Source organism: Montipora foliosa, chromosome 2, assembly GCF_036669935.1.
Source record: "Montipora foliosa isolate CH-2021 chromosome 2, ASM3666993v2, whole genome shotgun sequence".
Taxonomy (NCBI): domain Eukaryota; kingdom Metazoa; phylum Cnidaria; class Anthozoa; order Scleractinia; family Acroporidae; genus Montipora; species Montipora foliosa.
This window is the reverse complement of record NC_090870.1, coordinates 48,782,022-48,807,021: the sequence shown is the minus strand read 5'-3', so window position 1 is coordinate 48,807,021 and position 25,000 is coordinate 48,782,022. Positions and strand designations below refer to the sequence as shown.

Here is a 25,000-nt window from a genome sequence, read left to right as displayed (position 1 = left end):
GTGTCCAAACAGGGTCCAGAGTTTCAACTGTCAAGCAGCTGGTCACACGTGGAGGGTCATCCTGCGAGCTAAAACTCACCAGAAGGAGAGCAACAGAGGCTCTGCAGAATTCGTGTCAAATCTTTCAAGTCTTTGAAGTTTCTGGGCTAGTCACTCCGGCCAAACTGCTTTAGGCAGCGCGCGCATCATATTTTTGACAAGGCGAAGGTCAAAATGGAGCCTTCAGTATGCAAATCAATATGGCGTCTAGGGGTGCTATAGAGACTTGGCCTGGGTTTGAAACTGTGCCCAAGCAACAGCTTGCGCATACTCAATAAAGACTTGACACGATTTATGCAGAGTCCTTTCTTTTTCGTTGAGTTAAGAAAGGCTCTGCTGGCAGAGTGGTGGAGGGTATACATAGCTGCACTCCATGTCATAAATATCGCCCAGTAATACTAACTTTGGCATCAGTGTTAAATAGAGTGTTTTCGCTCATGTGACCAGAAGCCATATTTGCATACTAACACAAAAGGAATAACTATAACTTTCATAAGAATGGAGTTCAATTCCCAAAAGAATATATCACTCCTCCAACATGGCCGCTGTTTCTTTGTGTCACTCCTCAAACATGGCCGCCATGACGTCATGTGAAAACACTTTATAGACCACTGCCCTCAATTTGAAATAAAAATATTCCTGAATTAGCATCAAACAAAAAGACCAGCTCTTGGTCGCCCTTTGATCTATATACGTGAAAGACATGTTAAATGATAGTTACGCAAAAAATAACGAAAACGTATTTGATTTTAGCTCATTTTTGACTGTTGCAACGGATATTAAGCAACTTCTCAAGAAACAGAAGATTAAGAGTAAGAGAATGATTTTCGTGCTTCGTGACAAGTAGAAACTTGCCATTTGTCGTTTCACGTAAACGCGATGCGAAAAATTTCCAGTAAGGTTCCAGGGGCCCGTTTCTCGAAAGTCCCGAAACTTTACGGGTCATTTTCGGGTGTTACAATTCCTTTTGTATCTCAAGAACGGAGAGGATTTAAGTCGTCAAACTTCACAGTCTTTTTTCTTTTTGTTACCTTAAAAACACGTTAAAAGATCGGCTTTCAAAAACAAGCAGTTTCACGAATGGCTTTTGGGGCCCGAAAAGTTCTCGAGACTTTGAGAAACGAACCCCCGCGCGCTGTTTTCATGGAAAACAATTCTGTACTGTTGATAAAGCCGGCATCAAATTTCTTCAAATCTGAGCAATGGTACTCTAGACATGCTACAAGATAGATGAATCCTTTTATTTACTTACTGTCAAAAGCAATCAAGAAAACAATGTTGTAGATATCGAAATGGATGATTCTTGGGCTTTTAATAAAATATAACTGACTAATTTGATTTGGTACCCTATTCGATAATTCCCAATGCAGCAACGTGGGAATTTTACTGTACAGCGTGTTAAATAGTCTTTAAGTTCAGCGTTCAAATATATTTTCTGCACTGACCTCTGAAAAGGATGATCATATTTTAGACATGCAGAATTTCATTAAAAATTGGTTCGTGTAATGGCGCGGCCCCAGGCTAAAACAGGCCTATCGAGTCTTGTTTGGTGGAAGCTTATGTATGCACCACATAAAAAGTTGAACAGCTGTTGTATTTCTCTTCATTATAAACCGGGAAACTGAATCTCAATATCAGGATCAATATCAAGGATAAAACTACAATTGGACACTTAAACTTTATATTTGGTACGTAAGCTTCAATTAAGGACGGCGCCTACTATTGTTGTTGCGCATACGTTCTGCGCATCTCCAGGTACTCGGATTTCCTATTGCCTATGCTTACTAATACAGGGATATTTTTGCGCAGTCTAAAACTATCCGGTGAAAGTAGATCTTAGTAAGTACTCTTGGTAACCATACATTTTTGAGAGATAATTAAGCTTCAATTTGAGAAAGAACGCCATACATTGCTTTGTATTTTAAAGCTTTTTACAAATATTATTCATAAATTATCTTTGAAAAATGCGTGGTTACCCTCAATTTTCTTTTTGGATTTCAATAACACTTGTTAAAACCTACATTTCTGCATAATCACACACCGGGGCAAAAATATCTTTAATTAGTAGGCACCGTCCTTAAGGGCGTTTTGATTTTCTTTACCGAAGTACGAAGAGGCCAATTTCAGCATTGACTCCATGTGATTAGTGTCTCCTGTTCCGGCGTGTCATGTGGGCATTTGCAGAGTTTGACACTCGGAGTCGGATTGCAGTTTGAAATCTTTCTTGAAATCTTTTCACGATTCGCCCGATCACAGTTCTTTAGTCCGGACTTTTGACAGCAATTATTGGAGAAAGGTCACGTCCTTAAACAACGCTCCGTTCTACTAATTGAGTTGTGGACTCCTGTTGTGGCTTAATTTTCTTTGTTATTTTTACACGAGATTCAGATGACCAGTAAATCATAACCTGATCAAATTGGCCTCATCGGAAAAGACCGAGAGATCTGGCGATAATTCGCGCGAAGAATTAGCGCTCAGTCTTCCGCTCTTTTCCGATTAGGAAAAACTTGCCCTCTATGCGTATCACACCTTTACTAAACAGTTTTCCTATTTACATTATACATTATATGCTTTATAAAATATTTTAAAAAATTATCGCTCTCATGATTCCAGCATCGTTTCTGATGATGGCGTCACGCATGTTGTCGTTAGCAAAGACTCGTGAAGCTGTTTCAGTTCCGCGATTTCAATCCTCCTTTGTGTAACCTTTGTTCGGTATTCATCTACAAATTTCTGCTGATCGTCTTTGGCCCTTTTAAGCTGTCTAATTATGTGCGTAACGTTCCTTTGTGTTAACCCAGTACTTATTGTCTGTATTTCTTTCTTCAGCCCAGCAAGCCCTGACATGTTAACTTCCGGTAGCCTTTTTACCTCCTGTGCCAAGCGATCAACCGTCATTTTTAAATTCTTTGCACTTGTATCAGCTTCGTCTGCCTCTCTCTTCGCTGAATAAGCTTGTTGAAGAGCTCCGGAAGCTTTAGAAGAGTAATTTTGTGTACATGCGACGATATATGGTTGAGTGGTGGAATTGATAGATGTGACATTCAGTCTGACGTAACCAAAGTACTCAGTTGTGTACTTAGACCGTGATGCATCCTGGGAAAGCCTGTTGGCCTCATGATGAATAATCGAAACTTCCTAAAAACACAAAGAGACATCGTGAAAAAGGGGAAGCGTTACACTATCCTAAATTCATTGGGTAAGAAACATCTTTATATAAATGGAGACCACCACATAACTGATTTTTTGTTTCTTTTCAAGAATCACATTAGGTTTTTTGTCATGTACAGCTAAGGACGATGAGAAAGAAAATTGATTGAAACCTGGCAAAATTTGCCAATTTTTTCAGTCTTAGAAACGCGTCTTCACCTTCTGTTTTTTCGGCAGAGGAACACTTAAAGATTTTGCGCAAACACCTGATGATTCTAGCCATAAATGGGGAACCCCTCAGGGCGAAGGAGTTAAAAAATCAGCTAGGTTTCGGTATGGATCACGGAAATGTGAGGGGAAGGGGCGAGGTTTCGGAGGAAACAAAACCGTCGGAAAAAAGTGGGGGGGGGGGGGGGAGGCTGGCAAGCCCCCAGGCCCTTCCTTTCCGCCGCCCCTACGCAGTGATGATAACCCTTCAAGCAAGAACAAGCTCTTCTCTTGTTGCTGTATTGTTTATGACTTATGCCGTACTCCGATGATCGCGTAGAGCAAGTCAAAAATGATTTTGAAAAAAAGAGAAAAAAATGCCTGAAATACACAGATATTTTACACACCAGCTTAATACACATCAATGAAGAATATTGTTTTTCTGATGGATTAAAACGAGCTTACTTTTTCCAACTTTTTTCTTCCTTATGTTCAAGATTCAACGATTTGTTCAAAAGAGAAAGAAAGAAACGTCTCGCGCGCAAGCAAGGATTTACATGAACTGTTAAAAATGAGCAGGGATGGCACAGTGGTGCGGAGAGCACTCGGCCGGGTTCCGACTTCGATTCCCAGACTTAGCGTCACATGTCGGTTGAGTTTCTCAGTTGGTTCTCTACCCTGCTCTGAGAGGTTTGTCTGCGGGTACTCCGTACGGTTTTTCCCGTCCTTCAAAAAGCAACCTACGCTTTGATTTAATTTCTGCACAGTATTCCCAGTTTGTGCCCCAGCTCTTCGTACAGTTGACCCTTGTTTAAATAAAGTTCATCAAATGAAACATAAAAAGCCAAAACAGATAAATAAGGGCCGATTTACACGGTACGAATTTTGTCGCATGCGACAACGGCTTACGCCAGGCCCACGACATGATTTACAATTGTTGTGTACGTCAAGAAAAATGTCGTAGCATTCTAAAACATGCTTTAAAATGCTACGACAATCGTAAGTCATGTCTTAGGCCTGTCGTGAGCTTGTCGCATGCGACTAAAATCGCACCGTGTAAATCGGCCCTAAAACATGTTTTAACGCTGCGACAATCGTAAGTCATGCCGTAAGCCTGTCGTGAGCTTGTCGCATGCGACAAAAATCGTACCGTGTAAATCGGCCCTAAGAGAGAATACGATACCCTCGGCACTGAATAAAAGAATGATATACTCTACAGAGGGGATTCTGCAAACAGAACAAATAACGGTTGCAGAAGATGCCGGCCTAGTAGGTTGAGTTGCAAAACCACCGTGAAACTAACTATATCCAGTGCCAGTGCCTGAATTTTCATTCTAAGTGACTTTTTTTAATCACTTACTTGATTTTCAGCGTTGGATAAATTCGACGCTTGCTGTGCCAGGGCCAGCCCACGTGTTGCATTTTCAAGAGTATCTTGAAGGGAAGCGTTAATCTCTTGGGTGTACTTTATTGCGTTCCAGCTAGTGAAGTTATACATGATCGCTCTACGCAGTGATTGATTGGCTAACCGTTGAGCTTCACTGGAATTTGCTTCAAAATTTTGTAGAATCTGCAGCATTTCGTTTGCGTCCGTTAAAGTCTTTGTGGCAAGCTGCACAGCGTTATAACCATCTGTTCTGGCCCTGCGTGCTTCGCCAAGAATAGCTTGTACCTGCCATTGAGCGTTCCTAACATGATAAGTCAACCTTTTCGTGTCATCCATAGCTTGCTGAATTTGAAAGGTTAAATTCTGATACCTCATAGTGATATTCTGAGTCTGTGACACTATACCCTGGGCTCTTGTACTTGCATTTTCAATCGCTGTCACGATTCTCCTCATGGCATCCCAGTTTTTGGCAGGATCTAATGACATTACCTCTGACAAAGTCTCATTTGCTTGTGCCAGAACGTTGGAAGCATTCACGTGGAGAGCATAACTCGTGGAGTTAATTTTTTCGGCCAAAGTTTGTATACTATCAACACGGCTTTTCAGATGTTTGAGGTCTTTATCGAGTTTCTTCTGCTCAAACGTTGCATTTTCAGCTACAAGTTGTGCATTGTATATCTTCTCTGCGGCCTCGTCTACCTTAACTTGTATCTCAAACGAAGTAGCATTCGTGCGATTCGCTTCTGATGTGAAATTCATCGCTAGCTCACTAAACCATGGCACCAAATCAATGAGTTCCTCGACCATGGACTGGGCCTCTCTTAGAGAAAGACTTATGGACATACTCAGCACATTATGACTATGACGAACAGCATCACGAATTAGAGAAATGAGGCTCTGTATAGTACTTCTATTGGCAAGAGTAGAGGTCAAGTCTGTTGATAGTTCATTCAAATCAGGAACAAGTTCATGTCTTAAGACGCGTTCCAGATGATTTAGAGTCTCGTTAAGTCCTTTTATCTCCTCCGTGAGATTCTTCTCAATCTCCCGAGCCTCTTTTGCTTCAGTTAAGAAACCAAGTGCACGGTTTTCAGCTTCCGAGAGTCTCTCAGCGAATGAGACGTCGCCAATGTTACCATTTCGTAGACGGTCTATTGTATCTTCCAGTGTGGTTGCGCTGCCTCGAAGCTGTTCCACTTCTTGGTAAACCAGGCGATAACACTCAGGGCAGTCTGGGAAGAAAGCACATTTGAATAGCCTTGAATTAATATTATTAATTAACTGAAGTTCTCCTTGGTTTTCTCGCCTAGGATAACCTAGCAACGGACCCGGCAACGGATTCCCACAGTTGATGTGATCAATCAGATCAGGTCAGATTACATCATTGTAAAAACCGAGAGGAGCTCATGGCTTGGAGCCAAGTATTCTTCCTACATCTCCCCTTGAAGAGGTAGTTTTCTCATCCGTCTACATTTAGAACAGCTTTCCTGCCAAATATTGTGCCTTTTAAACAATTAACGCACAAAAGCACCCCTCATGTCACAAATGCATAAATTAAACTAGAAAGAGAGACAGATGACAGAAATCAAAAAATTAATTCGGGTCTGAGAAAACGATAACTGGAGTGTGGGAAACAGTTGTTTGCTCTCAGGGTTTAACTAATGACATCGCAAGGAACAGGGTCAAACAGTTGTGGGTTGTGGTAACACTTGTACAGGATATGTACGGTGGCCCACAACTGTCACAGCAAAACCAAATGCTCACAGCAAATTCAAATCACTCCCAACAAATTTAAATTACTCACAGCATTTTAAAATCACTCATAGCAAATCACAAATCGCCCACAGCAAATTCAAATCACCCACAGCAAATCACTCACAACAAATTAAAAATTATTGACCATCCTTGGCGTCGTCAGTCACCTACAGTTAGCGGTGCAAGACGTCAAAGAATATTTTTCACACATGAACCCGCTACCTGCGAATCGCACGCCATTAAACGGGGACATTGTTTTTGACTGAGTTTAACCCATTCACACCTCAAACACCCTAGGACCCCCCTCCCCCCAATTAATTGACGAGTAAAATTGTCTGGCGTTAGACAGAGTAAAATTTATCAAGTGTGACTCTCAGGGGTCAATGGGTTAAGTAGCTTTTCAGTGATTTTTCTTCTACCTCAACGAACGAGAACCATGTTTTGTTTTCACTGTAAGTCTACCGTTGCTGAAGGTTCCGATTACTGCTCCAGCTGTGGACAAAGTAAGTTTTTACCTCGCCGTTTTGAATTGCACCTTAAAAGGAAATATGTTGTCAAAATGGCTAGGGAGAACTTACTTTGTCCACAGCTGGAGCAGTAATTGGAACCTTGAGCAACGGTAGACTTACAGTGAAAACAAAACATGATTCACGTTCGTTGAGGTAGAAGAAAAAGCTACTTAACCCATTGACCCCTGAGAGTGACACTCACTCTAACGCCAGACGATTTTACTCGTCAATGGGGGGGAGGGGGGGGGGGGTGGGGCGTCCTAGGGTGTTTGAGGTGTGAATGGGTTAAACTTAGTCAAAAACAATGTCCCCGTTAATGGTATGCGATTCGCAGGTAGCGGGTTCTTGTGTGAAAAATATTCTTTCACGTCCTGCACCGCTGGCCGGAGGTGACTAAGACGCCAAGGATGGTCAATAATTTTTAATTTGTTGTGAGTGATTTGTAATTGCTGTGAGTGATTTGAATTTGCTGCAGGTGATTTGAATTTGCCGTGAGCATTTTGGTTTTGATGTGACAGTTGTGGGCCACCGTAAATATGCGCTTCTTCCCCACTTTGCCAACTCGGTCCCAAATGCTTAGGATATTCCCAGTTACTGACTGCCGTTCTCGAGGAGGCTCTAGTGAAAACGCATATCGGTTCTTTAATACAAGTTGTGCTCTCATTCTTTTGGTTGTCTTCGGCTTCACCATTTCATGAGACATTGACGCGATCCATTGAGTTACAATTTCTGGAATGTCTGGTACAGAAAGGAATGAAACGGTATTTTTTCAAAATAGTCGTTTCGAAACTTTTGGTTAGCCTACCGAGGTTGTCCATTTTCCGGAAAATGAGAAATTTCAGAATTGTCTGGTCCATCGGACATTTCAATTCATTTCGATGAGATGTTCGGCTCCCCCCGGGCCCGGGGGGGAGGAATCCCAGAAAAATTGGGTAGGGGTGTGCGGCCCGCTTCCCAAAACCCTTACCCTATTTATGACCAAATTTTGCGATTTCCCTACCATATTTATGACCTGACCAAACATTTGATACCAATTTATGACCTGACCCTTAAATCAATACCATGGTGCAGACCTGCCTTATAATTATTTCCCTAGTTCAGACCAATGTTAAAGGCAATGTTTATCTGCTTTTATCAGTTAGGTTACATGATAAAGAAGTAGCTTCTAAAGACTAGAGTGCAAAAATGGATACCCTATTTATGACCAAAATGGCGGAAAATTGGCCAAAATCGATACCCTATTTATGACCAAAACGGCTGAAAAACCCTGCCCTTTGGCCTTTGGGGCCGCACATACCTACATGTATATATAGGAATTTGAAGCGAGCGGGCATGGGGCGACACCGCTTCATCCGTTAAACAAACGAAAATTTCGGATATGTTGGTTCAATGGGTCGTGCCTGTTAAAACGTGATCTCACGGCATTTCAAATGAACTTGGACGTAAAGTACTCTTCCGGGACTTACCGACACATCCTCTGCTTGTATTGTACGCATTTTCATGGCATCGATCACACTGTCTTCCACCAATTTTTGGCTTGCAGGTGCATGTACCAGATGTCTTATTGCACACACTGCTGTTACCATACATCGTATTGGGAAGCACACAATCGCATTCTTGTAAAAAAATATACTACATTAGCCCTGTGTCATGAATACGGCCAACCCGTAATAAATGGAACGCGTAAGGTATCATAAAATGAAAGATAGAAGTGATCTACATGTATCTTAGAGACGTGTTAAGTGGTAGTTCTGGTTTGCCATTAGTGCCAGACTATACTGTTCAGAACCACCGCAAAGGAAAAGTAATGAGGGATTTAGAACTTCTCATAGAGAACTGCTTCCCAAAACAAACGTATCGTGGTTGATTTCAAATAAGATGGATAACCTCCATCATAGAGGTTACTATGCTACGATACATTTGTAAAAACTGTGAATAACACTGAAGGATACTCTAGGTAATACAAGTCACTGTGAGGCAGTGTGAGGGGGCTTAAAGAGTCGCCAAAACGGTTAATAATAATAATAATAATAATAATAATAATAATAATTGAATCATTTATTGTTGAAATGTCATTACCTTGACAGCCACCCGATGAAGGAGTCAGTCCGAAGAATTCATGTCTACAAAGTGTACAGTCAGTGGTGTTATCCACCCCTCGCTGACACCTCTCACAGTGTTCACCCTCGGAGCCTGTGCGACAGTTATAACAAGTTCCATTTTCTGGATGGCAATCAGCAGACCGACCAGAGCAAGAACAAAGAACACATGGAGTCCATGGGGTTGGAAAGCTTCTGGGTATTGTACGAGTATACCCTGTTGAGGTGATGAAATTAACAAACTAAGTAAAAAAGTGTGTGTTTTTGCCTTTAATAGTGATGATGATGATGACGATGATCAATTGTATACAGTGTTAAGTGTCCAGCTTATTTGACTTATTTATCTGATCACAAGAGCTTTACTAATTGAGGAGACTATAGAATCAACTCAAATAACATGAAATAAAGCAAATCAAATAAAATGTTGGGTTTTTGTTATGAGAAGAGAAAACTTGAGTACCTGGAGAAAAACCAAGAGTTGCAGATGAGTAGAGAACCAACAAACTCAACCCACGTGATGTTGAGTCGGAGCAAAAACCTGGGCCACATTGTTGGAAGGGATGTGCTCCCAGCACTGCACCAACCCTGCTCCCAATGATTGAAAATGTAATTACTGTACACACCTTTTAGGGATCTTCTACTTGATTACCCGTACTTGAGTTTCTCTTTTTTGTTGGGGGGGGGGGGGGGGGATGCCAGAATGCTAAACGGCGAAGAAAATCTTTACGCAAATCCCAGTTTTAAAATGTCTAAATAATTATGTATTTTCTTCTCTCTTTCTTACTTCTCCTCAAAAGAAACTAAGGAGCTTTGTTAAAGTGCTACTATGATCAAATTTTTTATCCCTGAATTTTTAGGCTTATCACATAGAATTCAGAGAAAGATTAAAAATGCCGTTTACCGTTTGGAAATATCTGCATTGGTTCCAGAGATACTTTAAGTTGAAAAATGTGTAAAATATGCATATAAGAGGACTGATGACGTCATTCACTCAACCCAATATAACATCAAGTAAAAAAAATAGAGCTATCTCAGTCAGTTTGAAGAAGAAACCATTGAAACTTGGTAGGCGAATAGTTCTACAGGCAACTCACCTATGGCTATAAAGAAATTGGTTCCCATGGGAAGTCACTGTTTTCCAGTCCCCTCCAACCTGATTTCAATATTTTTGGTGATCTTAAGCTAGAAAAACATTTAACAAGGCCACAAACTCGACCTAACATATCTATATGCTTGCAGGATCATGCAGATGAGGCACCATTGGCAAATGTCAAAATAGAACGCCAAAGGTGGCAAGCAAAGCCTTTAATATCAGGGAGTTCTGGAACCTAATATGTTGCCATGGTAACAAAACTGGTATGCTTATATTGCGGAGCAGAGGAACTAGAATCTTACTGCAAAGAATCAAGCACTTCTGATAAAAATTGGCCGAGATATCCTTTAATTCTATTTGATCAATATTCGGTTGAGTTTATGACATCATCACCTGGCTAATTTGCATATTTAAAAAATTGAATATCTGTGGAACAAAAAGAGATATTTAAAAATAGTAAACAGCATTCTTCTCGTACAGACTACATGTTCATATCTTAAAATGGCTTAGACAGGAAAGATGTGAATTTGTCATAGTAGCACTTTAAAGAGCAGTGAAGCACATCCTGTCCGTGCAAGTTAATTTAGATCCTTAAACTTATTACCTGAATTACAAAATCCACATGATTGCTCTGTGTAGTTATTTGGACATGTGCAGTTTTCAACAAAACCCACTTCTTCACCAACACCTTTTGTAGCAGTTACCAGCTTTACATCTATGGTTACAGCACCAAAAGACATAAAACTCCCATGTAATTGCACAGACTCTATGTCCACCAAGATTCTTTGGAGTTCAAAGGCTGTCAAGTTGTTCAGAGTGTAATGCTCGTGCAGTTGAGAGTTGTACTCCTTGTTTGATGTTGAAGGTGGAGGTGTAATGTTAAAAGATGCTTCATTGAGATTTCGTCCTTTCAGAGTTAAATTCCAAGCTGCAAGTAGACTGTCATTAAGGCTGCTGTAATTCATGGTTAGCATGAAGAGCTGGGTATAAGAAGGAAGTTGGTTTCCCTTGAATGGGTTTTGAAATGTCAATTTTACAAAGGTGCCAGCTGTAAAGTTAATTTGTAAATCTTCCCCCAAAGTTTTAAATAAGATCCCTTCTGGAGACTTGTTAATTTGAAAATTATCATTTGGGGTGAAATTTGCTTGGATGTGAGACCTCACAAAACCTTGGGCAGAAGAGCAGCGGCTTGACCTGCCGTAGCAGAAACAAGGGGAACAACCATCAGGATTGTATGGATCACTATTGTGTGTCCCATTCTTGCACTTCTCACATTTGTGGCCTTCTGCATTTGCTTTGCACTGACAGGTACCCATGCTTTGGTCACATTGAAGAGAACTTGACCCTCCTTCATTGCAGTTACAAGCCCTACAAAGGACACAGCAAAATTTCTTAGTAACTTATGTTCAGTTAACGACTGCCTCACAAAGTGGAGGTTGGGTGCCTGAGACATCCAGGAGCTTCCACTATTGGCAGCCAGCTCCCAGTTGGAGACTGCTCCCATGGCTGGCAAATCCCGGCAACCCAGCCATGAGCCCCCACGTGGAAGGAGAAAAGCAGGCACTGGTCACACTGATAAAACAGTGGAAAGAAAGGGGGGGAGACAGCCTCCAAGGAGTCCCCACGCTCAGGAAAACGCTAACACTCAGAAAACGTTGACTAAAACTGCTACAACAAAACTGCTACAACGCCCTATGGACCAAGAACACGAAGAATCCTGGCACATGCGCATATCTAACAATCCGCTGACCGCGAAGGTAAAACTTGTGCTCTTAGTTGTCAACTCTGTTAAATTGCATTTAACAGCATTATATGCGTACATATAACAAAGTCCTGCATCCTTAAAAAAAGTAACCATTTAAATCGTATTGGTCAGATATGCCTATGTTAAAAATGTACAGTGCAGATGGAAGTCTATCTTTGCCCACCTAGTACCACTGTGTGCACAAACAAATAAAACAAGCCACGTCTGAGATCATCTGTACTTACTGACATCCCTCTGAAGTGAAGTTGAAAAAGTTCTCACGGCACATGTCACACTTTTTACCACTGGTGCTGTTCTTGCACGGGCAAACTCCACTGGTGTCGTCACACTGAAGATCTGCGGAACCACTGGTATTGCACCTACATTCAACACATCCCTTCCCAGTGCGAAAGCCAAAGTAACTTGCATTGCACCTGCCACAAGTTCTTGTCACCACGCCAGGCTTACACAGACACTGGCCAGTGACAGGATGACAAACCAAATCTGTTGATCCCAGATCACTGCAGTTACAAGCTGAAAAAGAGTAAACCATTTTTGTTTGTTGGAAATGATCATTTCCCTTTCTGAGGAGGTTAAAACTGACAAAATGTCACTCCATAGAAGATCCTTTTTGATGTAACTGTATTTAAGTTTTAGTTCTGAAATGCCAATGTATACAGGTCCGTTTGAGAAATATGCAGAGGATCTTCAAACAATTCCGATCTTCATGATAAAACACAAGGATGCAGTGGATTCTAAGGTACATGACATGATATGAATTCAGCTGTGTTACCCACAAGATTTAGGAAAAGTCCAACATTTCATTTGTTTTCATTATGGCCAAAATGGAACGAGAGCAACAACATGTCATGGTGTGTGTTGTCTGTCCCCTACAAAGCATTATCAGTAACCAGATTTTAGAGGTCAGAACATGGGCCTTTCGGCTACCTGACAGTTTCTGATTTAACTTCGGAGAAGTTGAAATGTTTGAAATTTCAGCTTAAGTACGGGCAATATTTGGTTCAGGGGAAAAGGTGCTTGAGGAATGATTGCTCAATGTCCTGAAAGATAACTCTTCTTCGCTTTACCAAAATTTGGAAGCAGTTATGTTCGACAAGTCACACACAGGAGCAGGCATGACTCAGTTGGTTAGTGCGTGGCTTTTGGAGCAAGGGCTCCCTACTTCAATGTCTGTTTTGACTTTCCTCTGATCCATGTAGCTACAGCTTCAAATACCCCTAAAATGGAGCACTGACAGCAGGAGAGGGGGTTAAGGGTGCACCATTGGCTTCCATTGATATCAGCCTCATAGCGGAAGGAACTACCAGTGACTTAAATTATCTTTATTAACACAGCGCAGATGTGGATGGGAAGAGGTATTAATTTTTTCTGTTAAGATTCCCATCATTTCAAGTTGATGTGCTAAAATCTAAAATGAATGAAATAGCTATTATCTTTGGAAATGGACTTGAATATGCTGCTACCCTTTGTCTCCCTCCCAATGCAAATATAGAGAGCCTGGTTGCAGGCTAGGAGTCTATAGTATAAGATGGTACCTGTACATCCACTGTCAGTAAAGTTAAAATACCCTGGCAAACAACGGTCACATGAAAGTCCAGTTACTCCAGGCTTGCAGTGGCACTGGCCTCCCAACTGCATACACGTTGTGCCATTCTCAGTTCCTGTGCTGTTACAAGAACAAGCTGGAACAAAAACAATCTTTTTCAGCTGGTTTAAAAAAAAGACAAACAGTTAAAGTGGTCACTTCATGCTCCCCTTGTTAAAAATTAATTCAAGCATGACTGATAATCCAGGCGAGCCATCCACAGACCAAAAAACAAGGAGGGATTACCCTTGAAAAGTATTTCCAAGGGAAAAAAAAGTAACTGGGGATGTTAATAAAAAGAAGAATGACAAACAACATCATAACATATTTACAGGAAATATTTACTGTTATGGGCTTCTTTATTGCACAGATCACCACAGAACTCTGTGAGCATCCACAGGTCATGGAATGGCAAATCATCCACAAGTGCATACGTATTTCATACCTTTTTTCGTCTCTCCTACAACAGCCTAAACCTAACCTGAAATAAATTTTGGAATTGAACTTGATTGCACTAAAAATTTACACCTTTGGCCTGGTGCGTATGATTGTTTATCATTCAATTTGCTGATTTCAAAAGGAGTTCTGTTTCCAAGGAATTTAATAACCTCTGAATAAATACTTACGCAAGGCACCATCAAAAACTTCTGCCATAACTGAGAAGGTAACATTATCACAGACTTTTGGGTTATTTGATAACCCAGGAATCGTGGTGGAGGTGTTCCAGCAGGCTTCAATCTGGTTGAAAGTCATCCCATGGACCTCACCAAGACTTTGAGCTGTCACATAAACGCTTGTGTGTATGATGTTGGGTAGCAAGATCAGGGAATCAATCTCCACTGATGAATTGGCATACGATCCCTCAATGAATGCAAGCATTAAATTGTAAACTCGTCCTCTTTGAAAATAAACAGGTTCTTCAGATTTCCAGGCTAAACCAGATCCAGTTAATAGAAGTGAAATGGTGATATCTCTAATTTCATGACACTGAGAAGAGTTACAAGAACTAACAGTGAGTCTCAAGGTCTCATTGTCTTCTTTCAACTTTGAGTAGCGAAGGACTATGTAGCTGGAGAAGCTAAAACTGAAGGATCTGTTATTGTTAAACAAGAAGGTAATATGCTGATTTTGCTCAATCTTTGCATAGCCTCTGCCAGTAAAATATTGGTTTACTCCAGTAAAGTATGACGTAGGTGTGTAATTTCCACTTGCATCTTCCGCTTCATATTTTAAGTAGTCAAGAGAAGGAACAAAAAACCCAGGAGTAGCTTCCACACAGCGTTTTCCTTCTATATGATTTCGACAAAGGCATGTTCCTATAACAAAACATAAGTGTTAATGTGATTGTTATCGAAGCTATACAACTAGTAGCATGTAGGTTTAATTATTGTAATGCTCACAAACTAACATCACCAAGCTAGCTGGTCACAAATTTTTTCTTGGTTAAAACTAAAAAAAAAAACTGGACTGAATAGAATTTTTGCAGTACAAGAAACAAACTCTACACTGTACAATGTATTTCCCAACGCAGTCACCCCCGAGAGAGGACTACATTGTAGACACAAAATTTCCCTTTGAGTCTTAGCATGAACACTACATGTATATGATATTATAACAAAGAGGTTTTGCAAATCAGGATTGGAGAGTAAGAGTATTAGGTTATCATATTATTAAGGACAACTAAAGTAACTGTTCATGTCGACTTGAAAGGAAAGGTTGGAACCTTAAATTTTGTGACCTAATAATTGCCACCAGGCCTTTTATGGAGAAAAGTGTTGCTAAGTCGAGGAGAACAATAAGGGGACAGTATGTGCAGTTTCTTGCACAAATCAGGTGCATGTTAAAATTGTGAATGCTATACTCTTGAAAACGTTCTTTTATATACCAACCATTTTCTTTTTCACAGATTGTTTCTAGACTTCCACCATAGTCACAGTCGCACTGAAGACAGTCAGTAGTAACATTTGTTGGGAAGGAGAAGAAGCCATTTCTACACTCTGAGCAGGTACGTTGATAGATGTTGTCCTTGCATGGGCACTTGCCCGAAAATTGGTTGCAGCTTAAATTTCCATTCTTTGTACCATTAGCATTACAGGCGCATTCTGCAAAATTTATGTAAAACCACATTATGGAGGCAGCATGTACTGGCTCCTTTTAAAGCACTTATGACTATTCCAGGCAGCTTATATGAATAACATTGTATTGAAAATTTTCTCCACACGTATTGGCTAAGAGAAATGCAGTTTTCAGGTACCGGTAACAAAATGCCAGTGCACAAAAAAAAAGTATGTCAGTGCCAAGAGTTAACAAACCATATTAGCACCATGATTCACAATCGTGATACCCTCATTGCTCCTGCACTTCATTATGATAAGCCATCTTATAATTTTTTCTAGTGTATTATTAACAAGTAATCACCTGACTCTTCTTGTGCAATTTGGAATAATAAATTAAGCAGCTTTAAATCTTTTCAGACTACAAAATTGCACTTGCCCTATGGGCTCTGTCAACTTTGCGCATGGTCTTTCAAAATGTTTTACTTGTGCTCATTTATTCCAAATTGCACTTGAAATCATGTGAAAATGATCACAAACATTTAACTGGCGATGGATTTTTAAAATGCAACAAAAAAAACCAGACTTCCACACAAAAAAAACACAGGTGTGCACTTAATATTATGGGATACTCAAGCTCCAATGCCACGCGATTGCATCTCAACAGGCATGCATTTTTCCATAGGGGGTTTCCTAATGGGAAACCAAACATTTATCAGGGCAACCAAATTTATGGGTTTAGCCGCCCAGCTTTTGAAACAGGGACAACCTGGAATATATTTAATTTTGAGCACAGCTGTAGATGGGCATAATGTTGCAGGTGATTTCAGTGGCTCTCAGGCTCCACCTTAACTGAAGACTTATTATAAAGACCAAGTAATTACTACTTACCTCGGCAGTCACCTTTGGGAGAAAGATCAAAACCCCAGAAAGTATCTTCACATTGGCCACATTGTCGACCAGTCACATTCTGCTTACACTCACACTGTCCTGTTGTTTGATTGCAGGTGCCATTGTTTGTGATACCAAACATGACGCAATTGCAGGCTACGTTAAAGCAGAGATCAAAGCAATAATCAGTTAGAAACAATAAAAAACATGCTCTTTTTCCTTTTCACTACTGTCAACTGATGCCAACATAACTCTGGCAAACATTGATAGCCCTACATGTATCAGTATCAGGCCTGGTTAACCAATGGTTCCTTTAGTGGATCTCAAACCAACCAGTAACAGATTTTTCTGACACATGAATGGCACTAACTTGTGATAAAATTTGGTATTTAGGTGTCATTAATTGAGCAGCTGAGTAATGGACAGGATTTACAAGTATCACCTTGCAGACTCTTATTGGAAGGATTGACATAGTTATTGAGTGGACATAGACATTGTTTAACCAGGGGTTTCATTAAGTTTTAACGTAGAAGGGACCTAATGTGATAGAGTAAGCGTGCACCCCTTACACAAAGTACCTGTAGTCTGGCTTTTGATCTTGAGACCTCCTTTGAACAAAGGTGGGTACTGTACTCAGCGTAGATGGGTGCTAGTACCTAGGTCCCAGCTTCTAATAAAACCCCTGGGCCCGGTTGTTCGAAATCCGATAAAGTTAATCCAGGATTAGAGTAAACTTTTGTTTCATGTTGTCAACTTTTTGGTGAAAGTTTCTTTTGCTTATTTTTGTTTTTCAAGATTGACTTGTTCTAATGTAAAGTTTTGCCGAATAGCAGCGTTGAACAGCATTTGGGAGCAGAGAAATAAACTCCTTAAATAATTATAAAATCTGAGATTACATGTAGCATTAATCGGCTTTTGAACCACCGGGCCCTGGTTAACACTTATTCTCCTGAAATGGTCCCCATAATAAAGTAAAATAATTGTGTGGCATTAGAGAGTAATTAAATCCACAAATGTGACTTTTGCAATTAGGAGGGAACAGATTAAGACATAACATAATAATCAACTAAAATTGCCCCCAAAACACACTCACAGGAGCAGCTTGCAGGTTTTAGAGCAACCTAATAATTGTTTTGAATGTTTGAAAAGAAATACTTACACAAACAAACTGCAGGGTCATCAAGGGGCTTACTCATGTTGCGATAGAATGTGTCAAGACACTTCTCACAGAAAAGACCAGTGGTGTTGTTCTTACAGTTGTCACACACCCCATGATCCAGAGTCTTGTTATAATGACAGCTACTAGCATGCTTGTAACACTGGCACTCTAAGAAAAAGAAAGTCAGATGTGAGTGACAGACTTGCAACAATCAAGAAACTGAATGCACACACCTTTTGCTGTTCATTCTTACATGTTTATCATTGACAGTTGCATGTACTCCCACTAGCACCAAAATAAACTTCATTCTTAAAGTGAAAATAAAGCAATAACATTTGCTTTTGTTGCCAATTTGGCATTAGAATTACCAGTAACTTTAGTTTAGTTTTTAATTTCCATAAATCATAATTAGCTCATGGGCATTATGATGGAATAATGCTCAAGCAATAAACCAATCAGAATGCTTGATATAATGGAAATGAGCGTTAGTCATACGACAGACAATAATGTTGTCTGGGAAACTATTATAAAACAAAGTGAAGGGAGAATCTGTGAAAATTTAAAGCATCAAGTGTCATGATGTCTAAAAGATTTTTGTGAGCTGTATCAGTTTATTAATTTCTTAATTTATATATTTAATTTCCTCCAATCCAGAATACAATAAACATAAATGCCATACAGATACAGAGATTGCAGAGTACAAAACATAGTTCATGATGACAAATTACACAGAAAGGAGAGGGGCATAATTATTGAAAACTGGACAGTGAAAAAATATTAATAAATAGTAATTCATTAATACTGAGCAACATACATGTAGTAAATTGTTTGAGTGCCTTTTTGAATAAAATTTTTACATGGTTTCTAGCGATTTTCCAATGGAATGTCATTCCAAGTATCAGCCAATAACACATATGAAAGAAGAGTTAATTAGGGCGTGAGGGAATAAACAAGCTTGAAGTGGAGAACACATGTGACTGGGGTGTAACTGCAAAAACAGTAAAAATGAATGTACAGAGTGAACAAAGCTATCCACATAATTATGAAGACTTCACCCCAATAACATCAACAGAGATTAGAGCGCTTTTCAAACGAGTGTCGTAAAACCAAAACCAAAGTAATTACTTTGACCAATCAAAAAGGACGGAGACAATCCAGTAAACCAATCAAAACTGGAAGCAATTACACGGAAAGCAATTACACGTAGCCGACACAAAGCGCGGGAAAATGTGTACACGCAAGCCACGATTGGTTTTGGTTTCACTTCTGATTGGTTGAAAAAGTGGCGCGAGAACTTTGAACCAATCATTGAGTGAAGTAATGCAAAACCAAAGTAATTCGCTAATTACATTCGACACTCAGTTGAAAATACCCTGCGAGCAGAGGCCCTTCGATCTTCCTAGATAAGTCGGGAAGAGGAAGGAACCTCTGCCAGCCGCCTCGACTTTCTTTGATTTGCCGCTCATCCAAAGAAATGGATGAGTCAGTCCAGTTTCAACTTGCCAAACCTGTTTTTTTTATTTGTGCGCATGATCAATCGCCACGCGTCATCGATATTTTTTAAATTTACAACAGCGTGACAATTTTTAAACTGTCTAAATTCCCATGAGAATTTTTCCGTATGTCGGTTACAGAAGCTAGTTTACCAGAATTGAGAAACCTATTAATTTTTTCAGTAAAAATTAAAATGGCAATTTAAAAACTTGAACTATCTTGAGGAAATGATTCCTTGGTTGTCGTGTGTTTGCCAGAGTTGTTCGAAAATATCCGTTACTGTTTGTTTTGGTTTTGTGGTTTTGCGGTTACTAGTCAGGCGTGACTGACTCCCGAATACGTTACGTTTGAATTTTTAACGCATGCTCAACACGAAATGTCGAGGCGGCTGGCAGAGGTTCCTTCCTCTTCCCGACTTATCTAGGAAGATCGAAGGGCCTCTGCTCGCAGGGTAAGTTGAAAACCACTCTAAATGGAATTGAAATTCCTGAAGCATGGATACCAACAAACAAGAAAAATGACAGGAATCAGTACGGCAACGAACTTCCATAGGGAACATCATTCTTAATTGTCACGAACTACAACAAAACATCACAATCTACAACGTAATTTAAGGGCACCTTCAAATGACCGTATTCTGGAATAGGAATACATGGAATAGAAGTTAGAAATTCTTGATTTTTATGGAGATTCACATTAGAATTGTCAAACACCTGCTAAAAGGCTATTTTAAACATATCTTTATTATCCTTGTTGCTTCAAAATGCCAGACATACCGTTTTAAATCATCACTCCATGTATTCTTATTCCGGAATAGTGTCAATCGAACGCACCCTAAGTGACTACACCGTGAGACAAATGATCGTAGGTCTTATTATTTATTGCGGTTGGGAATCCTTCTGTGATAGAAGGCCAGACTGCTAACATCTTGACTTCGCGAACGGGACTTTGAGCGCGATGCTCAACGAGTTTGCTGGAATTCGAAAAGTATCTGATGAGTCTCTTGGCCGAGACGAAACACCGCGTCATACCAGCCACAAAATTTAAATTCTTCACAAGTACTTGACAATTTTTTATTGCATATAACTCGTGAACTTTGCAGTTGGGAATCCTTCTGTGATAGAAGGCCAGACTGCTAACATCTTGACTTCGCGAACGAGACTTTGAGCGCGATGCTCAACGAGTTTGCTGGAATTCGAAAAGTATCTGATAAGTCTCTTGGCCGAGACGAAACGCCGCGTCGTACCAGCCATGAAATTTAAATTCTTCAATAATCATTTTGCCAGAACAATTGCACTTATCTTGCATTTTCTGTTTATTACTTACAGAGTTCATAATGATAATAAAAATGATTTGTGACTTAAGCTGAGATCAGAACAACCTGTGAGGAGGTGGTATTCAAACTCTGTAGTCATATAAATTATGCTTATAAACCTCTGCCCCAGACCTGGAACTTACAGAACAGCGTTTTCTGGAGGATTAGGGTGGTCCCATTGACTGTGGAGGCCTCAGTACATTCCTCCCAACACATCCGGAATCCCAAGATCTTTAAAAAACTCTCCAACCAACCAACACACACCCAAACAGGCTTTTACTTCGTGTAGGAGACGCACATGACATAACAAAAGCTTTAGGGGTCTTTAGGGATTTAGAATTCTGATTAGGTATTGTTTCACGATTTTTGTTCTATTGTTTTACGTCATGTGTGTCTTTCTACACAAAGTAAAAGCCCCCAAACAACCAACCACCAATGACACAATTTTCATTCAAAGTATCCAGTTATTGTATTAATTATTACAAATAGTTGTAATGATAAGTTTTTAGTTCTTTTTGAAATTAATTGCTATTTGTCATCAGTATTTTTGCCCATACACATATTTCTTAGATTAAATTAGATAGGAACACGACTAATTTGAAAACCAATTTTATGTTGAAATTACTACCGTGTATAAATAAAGTTAATTCACTCATGCAATTCAGCATACGTTATTACATTTTGTCTATTATGTCACTGTCCTTTTTTTATAATTATTATTACTTGTTTGCAGTGTAGTTATTCCTTGGCAAATTCCTATCCAACTTGAGGATTATTAAATACGAATGAATGAATTGCATGATCATTATATCATCAACTTATTTACTCCACTAGTATCCCAGACAACCAAAATTGATTCAGTCACTAAGAAAACACCTTTTTCTCGGCCGACGAAAGAGTTTTACCTCAAATGTTCATTTAAGCAATGCATAACAGATAAAGTACGGTCGCTTTAAAGCATTTTAAGCATTCAGAGAGCAACATCGAGCAATAGTCAGGTAACGGTTTAATCGGAATTCCATCATCGTCAAGACTTGAATTCCTTGGTTCTTGGCTAATTACATGAATGTTTGTACTTCCGTTCAGAGTTGCAATACATGACAAAAAAGTATGAACACTGCATAGAAATCAGCAGTTGAAAAAATTTCTCTCGGCGTGCAACGTTAAACATTTTCATAAAATATTAAAGCGTCACTAAGCGACAGACAATTGGCAAAAGTGTCACGGTATGTGTTCGAATAAACGTGGTGAGTTTTGGTTTTGTCATGACAATCATCGAACGCTCATAGGCACTGAGTTCTTCTCGTACAAGAGATCCTAGCTAAGGCGCAAACGTTTGTTATTTTGGAGACTTGATCATGATCTGACGTCCTGCATATACGAAAAGCAAATTTAATCAGTGCAGTATCGAAAGATGTGAATATTACAAAGATGAAAAAAATACCGCTGCACCAGCAGCTGATTACAGAGCTTCTTTGCGCAAAAATTAGCATGAACTTAAAATAATTCCCGATTTTTTCTGTATAAAATAAAATGAGAATGATTGCATACCACAAGGTTAACAGTCAAAAGCTCAGCTGAAGAATAAATGTTTGTATGATATACTTATTAAACAAGCTTCAATATACATAATGATTTTATGTTTAACTGTTCGCGGTTAAAAATTCTGATTTTCAGTTTAAGGGACTTACTTTCACAAGGATTTGGTTCATCGTCTGAGGTGGCAGGCATCCAGGTTTTGTTGTTAAAAAGTGGCTCGCATCTGTCGCAATCATCGCCTTCAGTGTTGTGTTCGCAGTCGCAATTTTTGCCCCGTTGATCTGGGTAATCGCAAAATTTTGCATGCCCATGGCATTGGCATCGACCAATCACTCTCAGATCAGCAATGGAGTAGAAATACTGGTTGAAGATGTCCTCTGTCTTGATCTCCAGATTATTTTGTCCCTCAGTACCGGGATGAAGCATCTGCACACGAATGTCCGTAGCCGTAAGATACTCCTGCAAAGTTCTGTTCCAGAAACCTCTAGTCGTGTAACGCTGGAGGAAGTCAAACTTGACTTCACCATTTTCCTCAGGAAGAAAATCACTGTAGTCCTCTACACAATAAAGACCAAAGTCGCCTTTGGAAATGCTTTCATCAGGCGTACTGCTCATATTAAACCGGCGAAGACAATCCTCTGCGTAAAATTGAAGCGCGGTCCACGTTATCCCTTTATCGACAGATTTTTCCAGAATCATTTCGATCGGTCGCGGGGACTTAAAAATCAAGCGAATAACTCCTGTTATCAAATACGTCTTGTTGAAAGAAATCGTTACGTTGACCTTCAAAGGTTCGTCCGTCTTGTTGTTATTTTGATACCAATCCCACCACGTTAAAGACTGCCATCTGGTGCTAAAATCGTCGTCATTCATCTTGTCCACGGTATGATTAGTTTCATAGCACCAATCGCACTCATTCGGAGGTTTCACTGAGCAGTATCTGGTGGGTGGATTTCCACACGTATTTGTAGCGGTCACAGTTTTATGCTCCATCTTAACTAAATTCCTTGGACCAGGCACACAAGCTGTACTAATCGGACAAAAATTAGCGCTCCTTGTTACCTCTGCCATAAACACCGCCAGAATCGAACATATGATTACAACCTTGATGAATTGTCTCCTTGGAGGCATTATTATCCTTCCTTCGATACGGAAATGGTTCGAAATAAATCAAGGCGTTTCGGTTTTTTAAGTCGCGATAAGGCGATGAAATACTAGTCAGATAAAAGTGAATTCAAGTTAACTAACCGATCGCATCTACCGACAGTTTAAAGTTATAAAGAAAGCTTCCTACTGTTGGCTGCCTTTGTTGCAATCGAACGTTGTCATGGATACAGATAACAGTCCAGGCCCCAGTTGTTCAAACGATGGATAGCGCTATCCACTGGATAAATTACTATCCAGCGGATAAACAATAGGAAAACCAATTGAGTTATCCAGTGGATAGTGATTTATCTGGCGGATTGCACTATCCATCCTTTGAACAACTGGGGCCAGGCCTATCCACTGGGTCAAATCGAATCTTTATTTGTATAGGTAATCGCATGGGGCCGAGTAAAATTAAGGATTAATATCACGCGTGTTTTCAGAAGTTGCTGAAAACAACTGACAAACAGACAAGCAAGTCAACTTGCTCTTTGTGTCCAAAACGAGTATAGATGATTTTTATTTACATCCACTCGAGAGGAAAATACGACTTTCATTCCCGAACAACAGTAACAACGATTAAACCAAATGTTAAGCTTCAATTTATTTTATTCACCTGTGATGTAGAGGTTTTTACCACTTGCAAATACGCATCCGTAAACATAGCAAACGGTTTGTCCAAAAAAATCCACCAAATTTGAGCTACTCGTTCCTCCCGTCAATGGCAAATTGTTCTGTGACCTTTTTTTTCGTTGAGCTGCAAGATGTCGTGGTAAACTGAAAGCCCTTGACGAAAGGAATCATTTTGTTTTTCAACCACACAATCCCGCTACGCCGGGCGCCATGTAAGTCGATCCAAGTTTTAAGCTTTTCACGAAAAAAACCTTTTGCCCTTCTTCTTGTCACTCGAGAATTCAAATTTCAGATCATCTTTTAAAGCCAATTCTTAATCTTTATGCCTTTTCGGCGAATGCAGCGCGAATTAAAAGACAAACTTCGATGAAGACGAAGTTGTTTTGCTCAAACAGAAGAAACCAACTGAATGTGGAAGAGATACGTTCAGCCAATCAGGAGCGAGAATTTTTGGCGCTCAACCAATCATGAGCGAGTAATTTTGCCCTCTTCTCAAGCAAAATTAAGAAAAAAATGCCCTCTTCATTGACCAATCAGTATTCAGTAATTTTGCCCTCTATGTTATTAGGGAGAATTACCTTGTTGGCGAAACGATATCCAGTGGTCAACTCAAATGATTTTCATATGATTTGTCCACAGGATAGTGATTTGTCCGATGGATAGCGCCATAAGACAGGCATGTCAATGATATGGAAAATTTCTCCTTTCTCACGGCAGGTCTAAAACACAGGTCACAGGCCAGTGTACATGTCACTAATTAAGCTACACAAATAAAAAACACCAGAAAATATCTCCTAGCCATAATAACTCAACAAGTCTAGGGGAAACTTTTCACTTAGTTGTTCATCAGTGGAGCAGGGACTTCTGTCATGTGATCTGTGTTTTAGAGGTAAATCTTGTTCAAAATTTAATAACAATATGTGGCGTGTAACCAATTCTCCATAGTTCATTTCATAAGCCGGAAACTTTAAACATGGACTCTTGCTTGTTTTTCCTTGACTACATAATATATAACATTTCACATGCGAGGAAAGTGGGAGATGCTCAGCCTGTCCAGTTTTGGAACCTGAACACGAATAAATTTCATGTCAGCCTGGTTTTTGGGGTCTTATGCATTATGCATAAAGACCCCTAAGTCAGAGGCAAATCTTGTCAGTATGTCACTTTGAGGACGAGAACA

General features: G+C 39.8%; 1 protein-coding gene and 1 long non-coding RNA gene across 2 annotated transcripts; one reads left to right on the top strand and one right to left on the bottom strand.

Moving 5' to 3' along the window:
• Positions 1–1,258: 1,258 nt before the first annotated feature.
• LOC137993396 (laminin subunit beta-4-like) lies at positions 1,259–23,381 on the bottom strand. The gene is made up of 12 exons (XM_068839223.1): positions 22,194–23,381; positions 17,694–17,861; positions 16,535–16,690; positions 15,479–15,691; positions 14,216–14,905; positions 13,540–13,686; positions 12,229–12,517; positions 10,844–11,607; positions 9,127–9,363; positions 8,514–8,663; positions 4,757–6,015; positions 1,259–3,177 (listed from the first exon to the last, which is right to left on the bottom strand). The coding sequence occupies exons 1-12, from the start codon at positions 23,170–23,172 to the stop codon at positions 2,641–2,643; spliced, it is 5,589 nt and encodes a 1,862-aa protein (XP_068695324.1). The 5' UTR covers positions 23,173–23,381; the 3' UTR covers positions 1,259–2,640.
• Positions 3,099–17,655, top strand: LOC137993401 (uncharacterized). The gene is made up of 5 exons (XR_011121865.1): positions 3,099–3,238; positions 6,094–6,233; positions 9,135–9,371; positions 15,496–15,594; positions 16,651–17,655. It is a non-coding gene; the product is annotated as an uncharacterized lncRNA (long non-coding RNA).
• Positions 23,382–25,000: the final 1,619 nt, after the last annotated feature.